The sequence below is a fragment of the Triticum aestivum genome, chromosome 4A, assembly GCF_018294505.1.
Source record: "Triticum aestivum cultivar Chinese Spring chromosome 4A, IWGSC CS RefSeq v2.1, whole genome shotgun sequence".
Taxonomy (NCBI): domain Eukaryota; kingdom Viridiplantae; phylum Streptophyta; class Magnoliopsida; order Poales; family Poaceae; genus Triticum; species Triticum aestivum.
In genome coordinates this window covers 584,958,581-584,976,279 of record NC_057803.1, presented here as the reverse complement: position 1 = coordinate 584,976,279, position 17,699 = coordinate 584,958,581, and the positions used below count along the sequence as shown (strand labels likewise).

Below are 17,699 nucleotides of genomic sequence, written 5' to 3'. Positions count from 1 at the left end.
GAGAGACATGTAGTTGTCCACGAAGCCCAGCCATACGATCTGAGCTTGCATAGGCTGGATACACCTTCAAAGGAAACCGAGCTTGTAACACTGATCTCCAATATGGGAAAAAACTTCTCTTTGTATATGCGGGATCCCATCCTCCGCCTACTTTCTTCCTCACAGCCTGTCAAATATTCCATTACAGGTACATAAAAATAGAAACACCCATACTTCCAGCCAGCACCTCTCGCTTAATGTATTATGTTGATCAATACACAACATAGGTGTTTCATTAGATATGAATGATGTAACTGCAGTGTAGTAATTAAGTAGCATGCTTAAGCAACATAAAAGGCTGTTGAACCAGTACCATGGCACAAACATTGCAAGTGAAACATGCTTTTGTTATTGCCTCCAACAATTATACTCCCTCCATCCCAATATTAATTGTCACTCAAACGGATGTCTCTAGCACTGAAATAGGGAGTGTTACACTGCATCTTCTTCTATCAGAATCTTTCTCACTGGCACCAAATAAATTTCAGATGTAACGAATCATTCAAGAACAGTAAGGTGTTGGAAAAAAAAAATAATGCTCAAGCTCCCTTGGTGAAATCCCCATGTTGATGTTACTTGGAACCTACACGGTACAACTATGTTATTAAGTTAATTAAGCCTACTTTTATTGCATTTACCCTTTATCTTTGGTAAAAAGAACCGATGGAAACACATTAGGATGGCACAGATGAACCGTAGTTGGAATGCCATGGCATTGCAATAGGTGATATGTATTTGGAGGCAACTCAAAGCTAGAATTTAGTTTCTATACATGTGTGTGTGAACATACACTAGGTACTCTAGGCTAGAATTTAGATGTTCTTTTAGGTCATCTAATAAGCACTGGAAGCACACGAATACTTGTACTCTATAAATATGGCTGAAATCGCTACTACAAAGCTGCCCAGCTTTGCAGCATCAAACCCATCACTTTGTGCTCTACTCCTCCGTCCCATAATATAAGAACGTTTTTGACACTAGTGTAGTGCCAAAAACGTTCTTATATTATGGGACAGAGGGAATAGTTAGTAACCCATTTGTGCTGCCACAAGGTGTAGGCAAAGCTGCTTGGTACTGCTGCACCAAAATCAGTATTAAGTTATAATGGATTACCTGTGTTTGTGTAGTGTGCTGCCGTGCCATAAGGGCGAGGTCGTCATTTCCAACAGTTGTGACCTGGACTCGAGATTAGGGCAAGACGAGTACAGTCAGAAGTCAAGAAAACGCGCCTTAAAACAAAGATTCTATTATGTATCTGGAAGTGTTCATGGGATCTGTCAATTTGGGAAATGTTTACTTCTTTACATATTCTTAGAAAAAGTTGATGTGAAATAAAATAAAAAGAACCAGGAAAGGGAACATATTCTTATAGCTTTCTTTCTTTTTGCAGCCACAATATCATTACTCGTTACCAAACACCATCAGTCTATCCAAAACTAGATCAACCCTAGATGTGATTATCTTTACCTTATCGTCTGCAGCATCCAGATTGGCCGATTCCATAACTGCCATGTTTGCATCTGTAAGCCCTATTATCCATTTTAAAAATAAGGGAAGAGATTAAGACTCGGTTTGTTAAATGTAAAAAGAATCACTTGAGCCCCACACACCTTTGCATGACTCTCCGTTTGACTTTCTGCAGTTATAAGGCTGGCTGCAACAAGTGGAAGACAAAATTAAATAATCAGCAAAAAACCATTTATTCACTTAGAAAATTATTGTGTGAAGCAATACAAAGAGTAGTACAGGTTTATAGTGTCCATGGGATCTCCAGTAGGGCAAAATCCATAGTCCTCGAGGACAGATGAAACATGTTGAAAGACCTCCGCATGGGGAACCTACATGACATACAAGCTGTTGTATAAGGCAATATATCACTAACATAGATCTACTGCATATACAATGTACTCCCTCCTTCCCCATATACATGGCGTATAAATCTAGCCAAAAAGTCAATTCTTTCTGAGTTTGACCAAATATATAGAAGAAAATATCAACAACTACAGTATTAAACAAATAGATTATGAAAATATATCTAATGATGGATATATTGATACTGATTTGATATTGTTTATTAAGCATACACGGTGACGCTAAACTAAGCAAGCGCGCAAAACTAAGCGTACGTGCCGGTCGCTAGTTACCCGCTTGGTGCGCCACTCAGCAGGGCCAGCCACACATCCGAGAAAATGAGGGTAAAAGCAAGTAGCAAATATCGTAACGAATTTAATTTCCATTACTGCTCCCTGCGCCTCACCTTCGTTCTGCAACTCTGTTAGCTAATTGATGTCAGTAAAAAAATAGCATATATGGTAGATTGTACTCGTCGTACTAAGACCCACACCTCCTACCACTAACCATGGTAGAAGTACTATCATATATGGTAACGGAATTAAAAGGCTGTCACACACCACCACTGGATCCTCTAATCGTAAAAATAATAATAGATGAACTAGTAATTAGTTTATCGCATATTGGAAGTAGCATTACCATGTATAGTGCATCTTAATAATAAGTAAATAAAAAACAAAGATCAGTATTTGACCTCGTAAAAAAGAATAGTGATGGTAATAGACATCACCGCATTACTACGTTCCCTTCACTATGTTACTTATGTTCCATTAACTCATCACTGCATGCAAATTTTCCTAATCGTGCATAGCTTAGATTTATGCGGAGGCACAATGAACATGATCCTTTTTCAGCACATGCTTTAGCAAATGAAAGTGAAAACACTAGTGAATATAGTAACAGATTTAATTTCCATTACTGTGGCCACATGAGTCATGATGGTAATAGACATTGGTACATTATGATGTTCCCTTCACTCTGTTACTACGTTCATTAAATCATACTACACACAATTTTTTCTAATTGACTAGATTTCTACGGAGGGGCGCAATGCATAGGATCCATCACTACATTCCATTAACTCGTAACAAGGATTTTCCACCCACGCTTTAGTAAATGAAGGTAAAAACACTAGTGAATATAGTAACAGATTTAATTTCCATTACTACAGCCACGCGATTCATCTCCACCCCGCAGCTCTATCTCCCTTACTACTTTCCACTAACTGTGGATTCTCCATCCGGTCCAACCGCGTGCATGGTAGCAGATGGTTCAGGCTAATTAGCGGGCCGATGGTTGGTTGTGTGGCCGGAGCGTATGCTAACTTGCATTTGGGGACAGAGGTAGTACCAATTATATAACCAATTGTAGGCAGTCAGATGGTGGAAAGAATTGTTTGGAGGAGAAAACTGCAATTGTGCAAATATAAGTTGGAAGGCAATAGAACAGTGTGCAAAAAGAGTTACCGAATTCAATTCACTAGGTTATATAATGTTGGGTTGTATATGTGTGAATCTGGCCCACATGGCCCATGTAAACCAGTATATGTATTGTACAGACTAGAGAGGAAGAGAGTTATCCAGAAATTTCCCAAACCCACCACACTTCATGGTGTCAGAGCACAGGCGGGAGGCGATGCTGGGTTCTGTAGGTCGCCGGCGGTGAATCGGCAGCGTGGGGCGGAGCTCCGGGCATCCAGGGTGGTTGTTGGCGCGCGTGTGCTGTGCGGGGCACTGGAGGCGGGACCGGCGGCGGTAGAGGCGCGCCTGGAGAGGGCCGGCGGGCGCGGCTGCGTGCGAGCGCGCGGGCTGCCTGCGGAGCGCCTGGAGGGGATTGGAGGCTACAGGCGGCACTGCTCTCTCCCGTGAAGAGGTGCGCACGCGCGAAGTGCTCCTGGTGCTGCGGGTGCTACTGTGTGTGGCAGAGGGCAGAGGAAGGAGGCGGCTGCGCCAGGGGAGAGGCCAAGTACTGGCTGGTTTGCTGCTTGTGCGGCTGGCTTGCTGGTGCTGGAGAAAGACTGAGAACAGTCTGCAGTTGCTGCTGCTTACTGTTGGTGCGGCAGAGGGTGCTCTTTGCACTGCTGCTGCTTGTGGCTGCTGTGTGCTGGAACTGCTGTTGTTTGCAGAGGAGAAGGAGGAAGATGCTGTTGTTGCTGCTTGCAAGTGCTGCTGCTGACTCTGTTGCTGCTGGTGGTGTACTACAGTGGAGTTAGCAGAGAAGAGGAGGTAAGAGCTCCTGGATTGATTTGGTGCTGCTGTGTGAGGGGCTGCTAGATAGCGTACTGAGGAAGAAGGAAAGTTCTTGCCTGCTGTGATTGAGGCAAGACATGGGAGAAAATCAGGGACTTGAGAAGGCAATTGAAAAATTGGCTGAGCTCCTAACAGCCAAGATAGGAGCTGCAGCATCTCTAAATAATGCAATTGTTCCTCACATTGAGCCAATTCAGAAAATTGACTTGATGCCAAATGAAATTAAGCTGGAAGGTGTTACGAATTATTTGAGCTGGTCAAGAAGGGCGCTACTCATCTTGAGGACTAAAGGGCTTGAGGGCTTTGTCAGTGGTGAGGCAGAGGAGCCAGGAGACAAGAAAACTTCAGAATGGAGGACATGGAGCAGTACCAACTCTTTGATAGTGGCATGGTTGTTGAACTCCTTGTCTCCAACCATTGCTGCAACTGTTGAGACTATCTCAACTGCTACTGAGGCATGGAAAACCCTCTCAAAACTGTACTCAGGTGAAGGGAATGTGATGTTAATAGCTGAAACAGAGGAGAGAGTTGGTGAACTCAGACAAGGGGAAAATTCTGTGATGGAGTATGTTGTTGAACTGCAGCATTTGTGGGATGATTTAGATCACTATGATCCTCTAGATTTGCCACATGCAGATTGCATAGCAGCTGCTAGAAAATGGATTGAACGCAGACGAGTGATGCAGTTTCTCAAAGGATTGAACTCTGAATTTGAGGCGAGACGTGCTACTTTATTTCATCAACCTACTCTACCTGCCTTAGAGGATGCCATAGCAGCAATGGCACAGGAGGAGGTCCGATTAAAGTTGATGAAGAACAATACAACGACTCCATCTCATCCAGCCTTCATAGCAACCGACTATAAGAGCAGAGAGTGCTTCAACTGCGGTGAGAAGGGTCATTTGATTCGTTCTTGCATGGCTCCACGTAGGAACATGCGTGGAAGGGTGAGAGGATATAACCGAGGTGGATTAAGGGGAGGTCGAGGCCGGGGATACTCTGGTGGTCAAAGGGCAAATGTGGCAGTCTCAGAAGAAGGATCCTCACTCGCAACCCAAGAAGAATCAAAGAAAAGAACAGAAAGCACAGGTGATAAGGATCATGAGGATTGTATTTACGGCAACTTTGCTCACTTTGTATCTACAGATGAAGGTAATTGTGCTCATGCATCTATTCTCTCACAAAGATCACATCCTGATTGGGTATTAGATTCGGGGGCATCAAAGCATGTTGCCGGCACATCAATGGAATTTGAGTCAAATATTCCATATCCACCCACATGTAAGGAGACTATCCAAACTGCTGATGGCACCTCACAACCCATTAAAGGCATTGGCACAATACAATGCACACCATCTATTAAACTTTCATCTGTTTTGCATGTTCCTGCCTTTCCAGTCAATCTTATGTCAATGAGTGCTTTGGTTGACAATGTGGATTGTTGAGTAATAGTTGACCGCTATTTATGTCTAATTCAGGAGAGGCAAACGGGGAAGAGGCTTGGGACTGGAACCAGGCGTAATGGGCTATGGTACATGGATCGCAAGGTGCCAAATAATGCGGTGTCTATGATGTTAGCAACAATGATGGGAGAAAAGGAAACACAGGTAATGCTTCACCATTGTAGAATGGACATATGTCTTTTGAGAAGATGAGTAAAGTCTTTCCTGATGTAATGTGTGGGGTGGATAAGAACAAGCTTGTGTGTGATGCATGTGAGTTTGCTAAACACACAAGGACATCTTATGTGAGTAAGGGTCTTAGGAGTATTTCCCCTTTTATGCTTGTTCACTCAGATGTGTGGACATGTCCTGTTATCTCTCTAAGTGGAATGAAGTACTTTGATACATTCATTGATTGCTATACTCGTATGACATGGGTGTATCTTATGAAGCATAAGGATGAGGTTTTTAAATGCTTTCAGTATTTCTATGCTTATGTGAAAAATCAGTTCAATACACAGATACAGATGATCAGGACAGATAATGGGACAGAGTATGTGAATAAGGAGTTTGTCACATTCCTATCAAGTCAAGGTATATTGCACCAAACATCTTGTCCGGGTACACCACCTCAAAACGGAGTAGCTGAGAGGAAGAATCGCCATATTTTGGAGGTTGCTCGGTCATTAATGTATACAATGAATGTGCCAAAATTCTTGTGGAGTGAGGCTGTAATGACAGCTACATTCCTCATCAACCGGATGCCGTCAAGGGTGATTGGAATGAAGTCGCCATGTGAGATGTTACTAGGTGAGAACAAATTCTTAGTTCCTCCTAAGGTATTTGGATGCACCTGCTTTGTCCGGGATCATAGACCCTCAGTGGGAAAATTGGATCCACGAGCAGTAAAGTGCATCTTCATAGGTTACCCATCTGGTCAGAAGGGATACAAGTGTTGGAGTCCCAGCGAGCGGAGAACATTTGTGAGCATGGATGTGACATTCAGGGAGTCTGAACCGTTTTATGGAGAAAAAACGGATCTCAGCTCGTTATTTGACTTCGACTCTCCTAGCATGAGTGGTGCTAGTCGAGAGGGCGGGAGTGAACCACCAAGGACAAAGGAAGATGAACCACCGAGAGTTGTGGTTAGTTCAATTCCATGTCATGCAAGGGAAGAGAGATGGAGAAAGCCAAATGAGGAAGAAAATCTAAGGGTGTATACCAGGAGGCAACCTATGACTGAAGAGAAATGGAGAAAGCCAAATGAGGAAGAAAATTTAAGGGTCTATACCAGGAGGCAACTACAAGATGAGCAGCAACAACAACAATCTCCAATAGCAAGTGACACACATGTGCAGGGGGAGCAACAGGCTCCAACAAGTGTTGAAATTGTTGAATTGTCTGATGGTGAGACATGTGCCACTCCAACTCCATCTAATGTAAACGATTCAATGAACTTGCCTATTGCCTGGAGGAAAGGAACCCGAGTTGGAGCTGGAAAACCTCCAGAGAGGTATGGTTTTGAGCATGACATAGCTAATTACGTATCATATACATCTCTGTCTCCGAGATACAAAGCATTCATTGCATCATTGCAATCTGTGGTGACTCCAAGAGATTGGAAAATGGCAAAGCAGGATCCAAAGTGGTACGAGGCAATGTTGGAGGAAATGAGAGCACTTGAAAAGAACAAGACATGGGATATTGTACCTCTTCCAGCAGGAAAATGACCGGTTAGCTGTAAATGGGTGTATACTGTGAAGCAGACTCCTGAAGGAAGGGTAGAAAGATACAAGGCAAGGTTAGTGGCTAGGGCCTATAGTCAGACATACGGGATTGATTATGATGAGACTTTTGCACCTGTCGCAAAGATGGGCACAGTGAGAACCTTAATTTCTTGTGCCACTAACTTTGGTTGGGCTTTGCATCAGTTACATGTAAAGAATGCATTCCTGCATGGTGATTTACATGAGGAAGTTTACATGGAGATTCCACCTGGTTTCTCAAAGCCCGAGACATCAAGAAAGGTATGCAAGTTAAGGAAGTCTTTGTATGGCCTCAAACAGTCTCCACGAGCATGGTTTGATAGATTCAGACGTGCTGTGTGCAATATGGGATATAAACAGTGCAATGGGGATCATACAATATTCTACCAGCACTCAAATTGTCAGATTACAATCCTTGCGGTGTATGTGGATGATATTATAATCACCGGAGATGATGATGTGGAAATATCACGACTGAAGAAGAGCCTGAGCAAGGAGTTTGAGGTAAAGGATTTAGGCCAACTGAAGTACTTTCTTGGTATAGAAATTGCTAGATCCCCTAAAGGAATTGTTCTGTCACAACGGAAGTACGCTCTCGACTTGCTTAGTGATACAAGCATGCTTGGGTGTAGGCCTGCTTCAACACCTATTGACCAGAATCATAAGTTATGTGCTGAATCTGGGGAACCGGTGGATAAGGAGAAGTACCAGAGACTTGTTGGAAGGCTCATCTACCTATGTCATACACGACCCGATATCTCATATGCAGTGAGTGTGGTGAGCAGATACATGCATGATCCTAGGAGTGGACACTTAGAGGCTGTCTATCGAATCCTCCGATATCTGAAGGGTAATCCAGGAAGGGGGCTATGGTTTAAGAAGAATGGGCATCTTAATATAGATGGATACTGTGATGCAGACTGGGGAAGTTGTTTGGATGACAGAAGATCAACTTCTGGTTATTGTGTGTTTGTTGGGGGAAACTGGGTGTCATGGCGAAGTAAGAAGCAGCCAGTGGTGTCCAAATCAACAGCTGAAGCTGAATATAGAGCTATTTCACAAGGCTTGAGTGAGATGTTATGGGTAAGAAATCTTCTCTCTGAGTTAAAGGTAATAAGGAAGGATCCCCTAAGGTTATGGTGTGATAATAAATCAGCTATCAGCATTGCTAATAATCCAGTTCAGCATGACAGAACCAAGCATGTCGAGATAGACCGCTTCTTCATCAAGGAGAAGTTAGATGATGGCATAATCAGGATAAGTTATGTGAGCTCTATAGAACAAGTGGCTGATTGTTTAACTAAGGGTTTAAGTGTCAAGGAGTGTAATTCTGCGTGTGACAAGATGGGAATGATAGATATCTATCACCCATCTTGAGGGGGAGTGTTGGGCTGTATATGTGTGAATCTGGCCCACATGGCCCATGTAAACCAGTATATGTATTGTACAGACTAGAGAGGAAGAGAGTTATCCAGAAATTTCCCAAACCCACCACACTTCATATAAACTACATAACAAACATATTCAGATTCATCCAGATTAATGTATCTTGTCTATTTTAAAGCAAAATCTGCTAGCTTCCACAAGTTCTGTGTATTTAAATACACGTTATGATCTAGGCGCTTCAAAGGTACGAATCAAGAACTGCATCACACTTCTGTATATTTAACTACATGTTATAGTTATTCAAATTCCAACTATTTCAAATCATTTTAATTGTTTTGGTTTGGTTTCCCAAAGAGAGGTGTCAATTTCTTTAGGCTTTTTCAGGTTATATGATCCAAATGGAGTTCAGACAAACTTAAAGAGGTTAGTCATGAATTGCATACACCTAGTGTTTGTTCTACTACATTGAACCGTCCTGCGGGGCCAGACAAGTTGCTGTAATGAGCTCCAACTCACAGTTTCTTGGAGGACCTAGAGTTTGTAGGCTAAATGAAGTACCTTGTGCATAAATTTTCAGTCTAACATGAATAAAGAAGGCTCATGTCAATGCCCTTAATATACCACCCCCAGCTCCAGCAGCTAGAATTTTTGGAGCTGGGAATCATGAGCAGAGATAGTGGTAGGTGGGGTGGAGGAGGCGTCATTAGCGCGGTGGATGGTCGAGCAGAGTTGTTGTTTTTCTTGAGTTGCTTACTGCAGAGATGGGCAGAAAAAGGTGTGTGCATTGACTCAATCAAGGGCTATCGTGCGGCTGCTAACAAACTGGATCAAGGGCTGCTAGGCGACCGACCAAACATTAGACCGGTCGGTTGGCGTCTATCATCGCGCGACTATTTATCTTGCTACCAAATTATCTATCAAAACTATCTTACATCATTTGTAGTGGAACCTTGCTCAAAACTACTTGTCAATTTCTTCTGCTCCTCATTGGGTTCGACACTCTTACTTATCGAAAGGACTACAATTTATCCCCTCTATTTTTAGGTCATCAAAACTCTTTTCTGGTGCCATTGCCGGGGAATGTAACGCGCTTGTAAGTTGAATTTGGTAAGAAAACTTTTATCGTGCGTGCTAATTTTTATTCTCATTTGCTACTATGAAAAACAATCCTTTGAGAGGCTTGTTTGGGGTGACATGTGCACATGTTGAAATGGTTAGGAAGGAACCCTCACATGCTGAAAATATCTATTATTAGATTCCTCTTGGTATTTTGGAACAATTGCACACTAACCATTATGCAGAAAATTGAACGGTTCATCATGATATGCACTTGCTTGTTATATATGAACTTTGTGGAATATTTAAGTTTGCAGGTTATCAAGGGATGAAGTAAAGAAGAAGATATTCCATTTATCTTTGGAGCAATGGTTTGGCATGGTTTAGCCTATTGGATAATCCGCACTGGTGGGACTGGAATTGACTGAAACTGGAATTCCATAACAAATTCTATCCTATGCATCTCGTGATGGACAAAGTATCTCTCAGATTTGGGGGAGGCTTAAGGACTTAATGCTCAAATGCCCCAATCATGAGCTCTCGTATTATTCATAAGTTTTATGCTAGGCTTTCTCTTCGCAATAAGGAAAATTTTAATACTTCTTCAGTTGGTTCTTTTACGAGTACCCAAAATGATTTTAAATGAGATATTATTAAAAGAATTAAACACAATGCTGAAGATTGAGAAGTTGACAAAGGTAAAGAGTCAGGTCTAAATCTTGAATATGATTGTGTTAATTCTTTTGTTGAAACTGATGCTTTTTCATGGGGAATGTATCCGGTGCACCCGCACTTGTGGTGCTACCGGTGCACCGGATGCAATAGAATGTTTTAAAAATTCTCAAAAATATCTATCGCATTAATGCAACATCAATGTTTGACGTCACAAAATTTCGTGTAAAAATTTGAGATATTTTTTGAGATACAAAAATGACAAATTTGACATCAGTGTGATAATAGGCCAAATCTAAAGCCCAAGTTATGTTATGTACTATTCAGTATTGAATTTGTTATTTTTTTTCAAGTTATGTTTTGAATTTTAACTTGAAATTTTGTGACAACCTACATTGATGTTGTATGAGTGTGCTAAATTTTTTTCAGAATTTTTTAAACATTTTAAATGGACAATGTGAGTTCGGTGCACTGGTAGCACCACAAGCTCCGGTGCACCAGATATTTTCCCCATTTTTCATGAGCTTAGTGCAAAATATTGACTTGATTTTGAGATAGTTGTCAACTTCTGTTAATCTATTGCTTCACATGTTGATCTCTCTAAGGAGAAATGGTTTAAATATCATGAACCCATTAAAGATATTTGTAAGGAGCTTATCATTGCCAATACTGAAATACAAGCTTATACTGTTAATCCTATTGTGCCTAGTGCTTACATTGAAAAAGCCTCATTTTCCTACTACAATTAAGGAGCACTCTAGGGCTACAACTATGATTAATAAAAATCATAATAAGGCACCTAAACATTCTGAACATATTAAAGTTGAACCTTCAATAGCCATGGTTAAAGATCTTTTGGTTGAAAAGGTTGATGGGCATGTTTGTTTATTTTTGTGAGCAAGCTTCTAGAATCGCTAAGCATCATAAAGATGAAAGAGATAAATATGTTAGAGTTGTTGGCATGACCGTTGTTTCTGTTAAGATTGGTGATCATTGTTATCATGGTTTATGATATGGATGCTAGTATAAGTGTTATTTCTTTCTCTCTCTACCAAGAAGTAATGCATGATATTTCACATGTTGAGATAGAGGAGATTGATGTTACTATTAAGCTTGCAAATAGTTTACCTCTTGGGATTGTTAAAGATGCTGAGTTATTTGTGGTGAGATCAAATATCCTGTTGATTTCTTAGTATTTGGATCTAAAGAAGATATTTTTTGTCCCATAATTTTTGGTAGACCCTTCTTAAATAATGTTGGTGTTGTGATTGATTGTGTTAAGTAGAAACTTAAAGTTTAGTTTCATGAATTTAATATTTCTAGGTTCACCAAACAACATCATGCTAAAGATTTACCTTGTGAGGACGTAATTGTTAGTCTTATTTCTATTGTTTTGCATCATACCGATCCTTTAGAGAAGTACTTGTTAGAACGTGAGAAACAAAAGTGTGGAAAAGGACAGTAACATTGTCCCTTCTCTCTTTTTCTCTCGTTTTTTTCTTTTATCTTTTTCTTTTCTTTTTTGGGGACTCCTTTTTTTGGAGACTCTTTCTCTTTTTTTGGAGACTCTTTTGGCCTCTCTCTTTTCTTTTCTTTTATAACCTCACATGGGGCAACGTTCTAATAATGATGATCATCACACTTTTATTTTCTTACAACTCGATAAAACTAATACATGATGACTATATGGATGCCTCTGGCGGTGTACTAGGATGTGCAATGATCTAGCATAGCAAAGATATCAAAAAACGGACAAGCCATGAAAATATCATGCTAGCTGTCTTACGATCATGCAAAGCAATGTGACAATGAACGCTCAAGTCATGTATATGATGATGATGGAAGTTGCATGGCAATATATCTCAAAATGGCTATGGAAATGCCATAATAGGTGGGTATGGTGGCTGTTTTGAGGAAGGTATAAGGAGGGTTTTATGCACCGGCGAAAGTTGTGCGGCACAAGATAGGCTAGCAATGGTGGAAGGGTGAGAGTGCGTATAATCCATGGACTCACATTAGTCATAAAGAACTCACATACTTATTTTAAAAGTTTATTAGCCCTTGAAGCAAAGTACTACTACGCATGCTCCTAGGGGGAGGTTGGTAGGAGTTAACCATCATGCGCCCCCGACTTCCACGCAAAGATAGACAATCAAGGATAAATTGTGCTCCAACTTCCTAGCATAACGGCAGACCATACATGCATGCTTCGCGAATCAAAAACCTTAACACCAATATTCTTACTAAACCACAATTGTTCACTAGTACCTCCTGCTACTTCTTGAGCTTGCGTTGGTTTTTCCCTTGAAGAGGAAAGGGTGATGCAGCAAAGTAGAGTAAGTATTTCCCTCAGTTTGAGAACCAAGGTATCAATCCAGTAGGAGACAAGAACAAGTCACCAAATACCTGCAAAAACAATCAAACAACTTGCACCCAACGCGATAAAGGGGTTGTCAATCCCTTCACGGTTACTTGCAAAAGTGAGATCTAATAGAGATAGATAAACGGTAAAGTAAATATTTTTGGTATTTTTTGTTTATAGATCGGAAAGTAAAAGATTGCAGAAATAGTAGATCGGAAACAAATATTGTAGATTAGAAACTTATATGATGGAAAATAGACCCGGGGGCCATAAGTTTCACTAGAGGCTTCTCTCAAGATAGAAAATATTACGGTGGGTGAACAAATTACTGCCGAGCAATTGATAGAAAAGCGCAAAGTTATGACAATATCTAAGGCAATGATCATGAATATAGGCATCACGTCGTGTCAAGTAGACCGACTCCTGCCTACATCTACTACTATTACTCCACACATCAACAGCTATCCAGCATGCATCTAGAGTATTAAGTTCATAAAGAACGGAGTAACGCATTAAGCAAGATGACATGATGTAGAGGAATTAACTCAAGCAATATGATGAAAACCCCATCTTTTTATCCTCGATGGCAAAAATACAATACGTCCCTTGCTGCCCCTACTGTTGTCGGTGTCAAAACCGGCGGATCTCGGGTAGGGGGTCCCGAACTGTGCATCTAAGGTCGATGGTAACAGGAGACGGGGGACACAATGTTTACCCAGGTTTGGGCCCTCTCTATGAAGGTAATACCCTACTTCCTGCTTGATTAATCTTGATGAATATGAGTATTACAAGAGTTGATCTACCACGAGATCGTAATGGCTAGAAACCCTAGAAGTCTAGCCTCTATGACTATATATGTTTCTGGACTAAGCCCTCCTGTTTATATAGACACCAGAGGGAACTAGGGTTATACAAAGTCGGTTACAAAGAAAGGAATCTTCATATTTGGCCGCCAAGCTTTGCCTTCCATGCCAAGGAGAGTCCCATCCGGACATGGGAGAGAGTCTTCGGTCTTGTATCTTCACAGCCCATTAGTCCGGCCCATGTCCAACAAGCTGGACGCCCGAGGACCCCTTAGTCCAGGACTCCCTCAGTAGCCCCTAATCCAGGCTTCAATGCCGAGGTGTCCGGCGCGCAGATTGTCTTCAGCATTGCACGGCGGGTTCCCTTTTTCGAATACTCCAAGATAGTCTTCGGACGCAACGAACGTGTCTGGATCTACAACACAAGTACCACACACAACCACAGAGAGTATAATATTTCACGAGTCCAATCTGCTGACAACTTTTTGTAACGTGACATCATGCTTATCCGGTCTTTATTTCAAACCGTTTCTTGTCCTGCCGTTCCACATTTCGAGGCGTGGCTTTTATTGGCACGTCTTGTCGAAGAAGAGAACGTGTCCCCTTATTGCGGGATTCTCATCAATACGAGCGTGGGTAACCCAACCATTCCACTGGGAAGATTCCTTAGGAATAGGCAGGTTTTCAGGCTTAGGAGGAGGCGTTCGATACCCGTTGCCTTTATAAAGGAGCCAAGGGCCATCTCTTTTCACGCCAAACCTCTCCTCAGCCTTTCCAACCTCGAGTTCTAGCACCCAAGGTTCGACTTCGTTGCTTCAAGCTTCCCAATCATGTCCAGACCCAGCCCACAGGGCCAATGGGTGGCTTCCTCTGTTATGGAGGAGGACATTGCGAAGCTTCGGGCGGCCAGATACCTGACCACGGAGATCCCCCACAGGCTTCCTGCTCAAGGATAGGTTATTTCGGCTCCCAGATCCGGCGAGAGGGTCGTATTCATCTCTCACTTCCTCCGAGGGCTAGGGTTCGCTCTTTACCCCTTCGTCCGAGGGCTCATGTTTTATTACGGACTAGATTTTCACGTAGCCCCAAATTCTTTCCTCCACGTCTCGGTGTTCATCATCACGTGTGACCTTCCTCCGAATTCCCCCACACTTCGGCTTATGGCTCAAGACCTTTAGTGTGAGGCCGAAGGTGGTCGACGGGAAACAGGCGGAGTGCAGCGGCGCTGTAGTGAGCAAGCTTACCAATACTCTCTGGCCAAAAGGCTCTTTCACCGAAACTTCCAACCAATGGCAGCGGGAGTGGTTCTACGTCACAGAACCCCGCGGTACCAAGTGGGCGGCTATACCTGCATTCCGTTCTGGCCCTCCGTTAGAGCTGGCATCATGGATTAATAAGGGACTGGACTGGGGATCAATTGGTGAAGTGCAGACTCTACAGAGCCGCATCTGAACCCTCCTTGAGAAGGTCATTGATCTTGTCAACATGATTCAAGTAATGCTAGTCTGCCGAGCCCTGCCATGCCAGCGTAGGCCTCTTCGCATGTGGGAGTTTAATCCGGAAGGACCACGAACCCTCCAACACTTCTTCGGCACTACCCACAAAGGGATGTGGAAGTTGTTTTTCGGGAAACAAAAACAGTGGCCGAACACCACCGAGGACATCGGCCTCGACTGCAACCATCCAGATACCTCGGTAAGCGCTCCCGAACACTTTGTAGTTAAGTATGCCGTAATATGTTACTGAGCAAACTGTCTTCTTCCAGGGCTGGATAAAGAAAGCGGAGCGAATTAGGTGTTCGGCCCCCCTTCCCGAAGACTCAGCGGATCCCGTACTAACAAGGATGCTGGCCCCGGCACCATACCTGATGCCTGTGGAGGAGGACAAGGCAGAAAGCGGGAGGACCAAAAGCAGCCTCCATCCCGAAGGTATATCTGACATTGCGTCCGGGGGAATCGAAATTTCGTCGTCCGAAGATAGAAGTGAAGGAGAAGTCAAAATCTCTTCCCCCCAGGGTAAGAAAAGGGCTGCCTCCGAAGATTGGGAGGAAAGGGCTTCTAAGTGAGGCAAGGTGCCTCAATCGAGCAGCTTGGGCTTGGAGGATGGCGTCCTCGCACAGTCCCACGATGAGGACAAGCCTCTAGCCGAATCGCAAGTGAACTAGGATGTTTTTAAGCATATCCTGTTCCTGTCCTGTTACCAAGGTAACATCTAGAATATATGTTTTTGCAGCTCGGCAAATAGTCTTCTTCACCAATCCTCTTCCTTAGGAGATCTTCTTCTGAAGATGATGGAAAGTGAGACACCTCCATCGGTCTCCTCGCCCAATAAGGCGGACGACTTTGAGGTGTCGTTCCAGAGGGTCTCTCCTGATCAACAAGTGGTGCGAGGGGTGATGAAGACCCTACCCGAAGGTTATACTTCGGTAGCCCAGGATCCGGGGGCCAACAATAAAGGCCCCGGACTATCCGGTCTACAGCCGGAGACGACTCTGGGGACAGATAAACAGATCCCTTCAAAGGGAGGCCGTGCTCATACAACAGCTTCCGGAGGTCCAGAAGCGCCGGATATATTGACGAACATGCTGCGACAGGCATCCGTCTTGGAGGAACATCATACATTGATGGGTACGGTAGTTGAAAAGGTTCTGTCCGTGAAAAGCTGATTGAATGAAGCCTGCGCGAGCCTATTAAGAGGCTTCGAGGTTTGTACTGAAAAATCTTTGAGTGTGTTTTATTCACAAACTGCACCTGTGTATAGGTAGTAGCCCCTGAGACTCTGATTGGTTTCCCAAGGGAGGCGATCAGAGGATCAAAAAGATATGCCCAGGAAATAATCTGATTAATTGGAACACATGCTGTTACCCCCCGGCAACTTCCCGGACTACAGAGGTTGCAGATCTGCAGCGGAAGCTTGATGTAGCTGATGATGACATTACGCTTATCAACAGGCATCTTGATGAGATGCAAGGTATGTCTCAGGGGTAGTCATTACATGCACGTGCTTGTAATTGATCATGATGCCAGGAATTGTATACTGAAACATACATGACTGTAGATGGTGCCACCATGGTCGAGATCCTTCGGGCTGAGCTGGCCCAGGCCAAGGAGCAAGCCCGGATTGATAATACGGCTGCCGAGAAGGCATCTACCGAGTTAAAGGCCGAACAAGATGCTCAGCGCCAATGCGAGGAGAGAATATCCAAGATGGCGCGTGAGTTAAAGGATGTCATTGGCCGCTATGAATTCCTCGAGAAGGATAATAAATCCAAAACGGCTGATCTTGACAAGGCCTTACGAGAGGCGAAAGAAGCGCGGTCCGAATCTAGAGCGGCCTGGGAGGAGATCTGACAAGCTGGGGAGATCGCGGCTGGTAAGCCCTTTTTATTGCAAACTAAGTTCAGCGATCTGAATTATGCTCCGCCTAATCAAGTGTGGAGTTCTCCAGACGCGTTATTGGACTTGTTGAAGAGTGCTTCCGATGCGGCGCAGTTTTACCAGGTGCAAGAAGGATATGCAACAGAGAAGCTTTTCTGGTCACAAATCGGTGCATCGAAACGCCCATTGTTGCTGAACGAACAGATGACCCAATGGGCCAAGCTCCATAGACTATCCGGTTCTGCCATGAAGGACGTCGTGATCGGGCTGTGGCCGAACGAGCCAATTCCGGATAGTTATTTTGGTTTGGCGCGGCGACTTGCTGATGCGGTGCCGCGTATCGTCGTTGTTAAGCGGTCAGCATGCATTGAAGGTGCACGGATGGCCTTTACCCGTGTCAAGACATACTGGGCAAAGATGAAGGCCATTGATGTTGCAGCGAAGGGTCCACCCAAGGCAAGGACCATCACGCACCAGAGCATTATTTCGAGGATGTCCTGGAGGGTGCCCGCTTGATAGAGGGTCAATGCTCGAAAAACATAATATTTGAGTGAGATGTATGGAAACTTGTAAAAAACAATATTATAATAAGGTTGTTTTATGCAGTTTCGCCGAAAACTTTTGTTCCTCCTGTGCGGCCGTTTGTGTATTAATTTGAAAGTTCTCCAGTCGTCGGCTTCAGCCCCCTCGTATAAA

General features: G+C 43.3%; 2 protein-coding genes across 2 annotated transcripts; both read left to right on the top strand.

Annotated features, from left to right (window-relative positions):
* The first annotated feature begins 3,465 nt into the window (after positions 1–3,465).
* On the top strand, positions 3,466–5,977 carry LOC123082396 (uncharacterized). The gene is made up of 2 exons (XM_044504736.1): positions 3,466–5,291; positions 5,618–5,977. Exons 1-2 carry the CDS (start codon positions 4,217–4,219, stop codon positions 5,659–5,661), a joined length of 1,119 nt encoding a protein of 372 aa, XP_044360671.1. The 5' UTR covers positions 3,466–4,216; the 3' UTR covers positions 5,662–5,977.
* Positions 5,978–7,452: 1,475 nt separating this feature from the next.
* LOC123083944 (uncharacterized mitochondrial protein AtMg00810-like) lies at positions 7,453–8,724 on the top strand. Its single transcript, XM_044505798.1, has one exon. It carries the CDS (start codon positions 7,453–7,455, stop codon positions 8,722–8,724), a length of 1,272 nt encoding a protein of 423 aa, XP_044361733.1.
* Positions 8,725–17,699: the final 8,975 nt, after the last annotated feature.

What these genes read in the sequence shown, in the direction of transcription:
- LOC123082396 (XM_044504736.1), top strand. Translation starts at nt 4,217, where the DNA reads ATGGGAGAAAATCAGGGACTTGAGAAGGCAATTGAAAAATTGGCTGAG. An exon ending in CTTTGTATCTACAGATGAAG is followed by an intron (nt 5,292 to 5,617) that starts GTAATTGTGCTC and finishes TGTCTAATTCAG; the next exon opens with GAGAGGCAAACGGGGAAGAG.
- LOC123083944 (XM_044505798.1), top strand. Translation starts at nt 7,453, where the DNA reads ATGGGCACAGTGAGAACCTTAATTTCTTGTGCCACTAACTTTGGTTGG.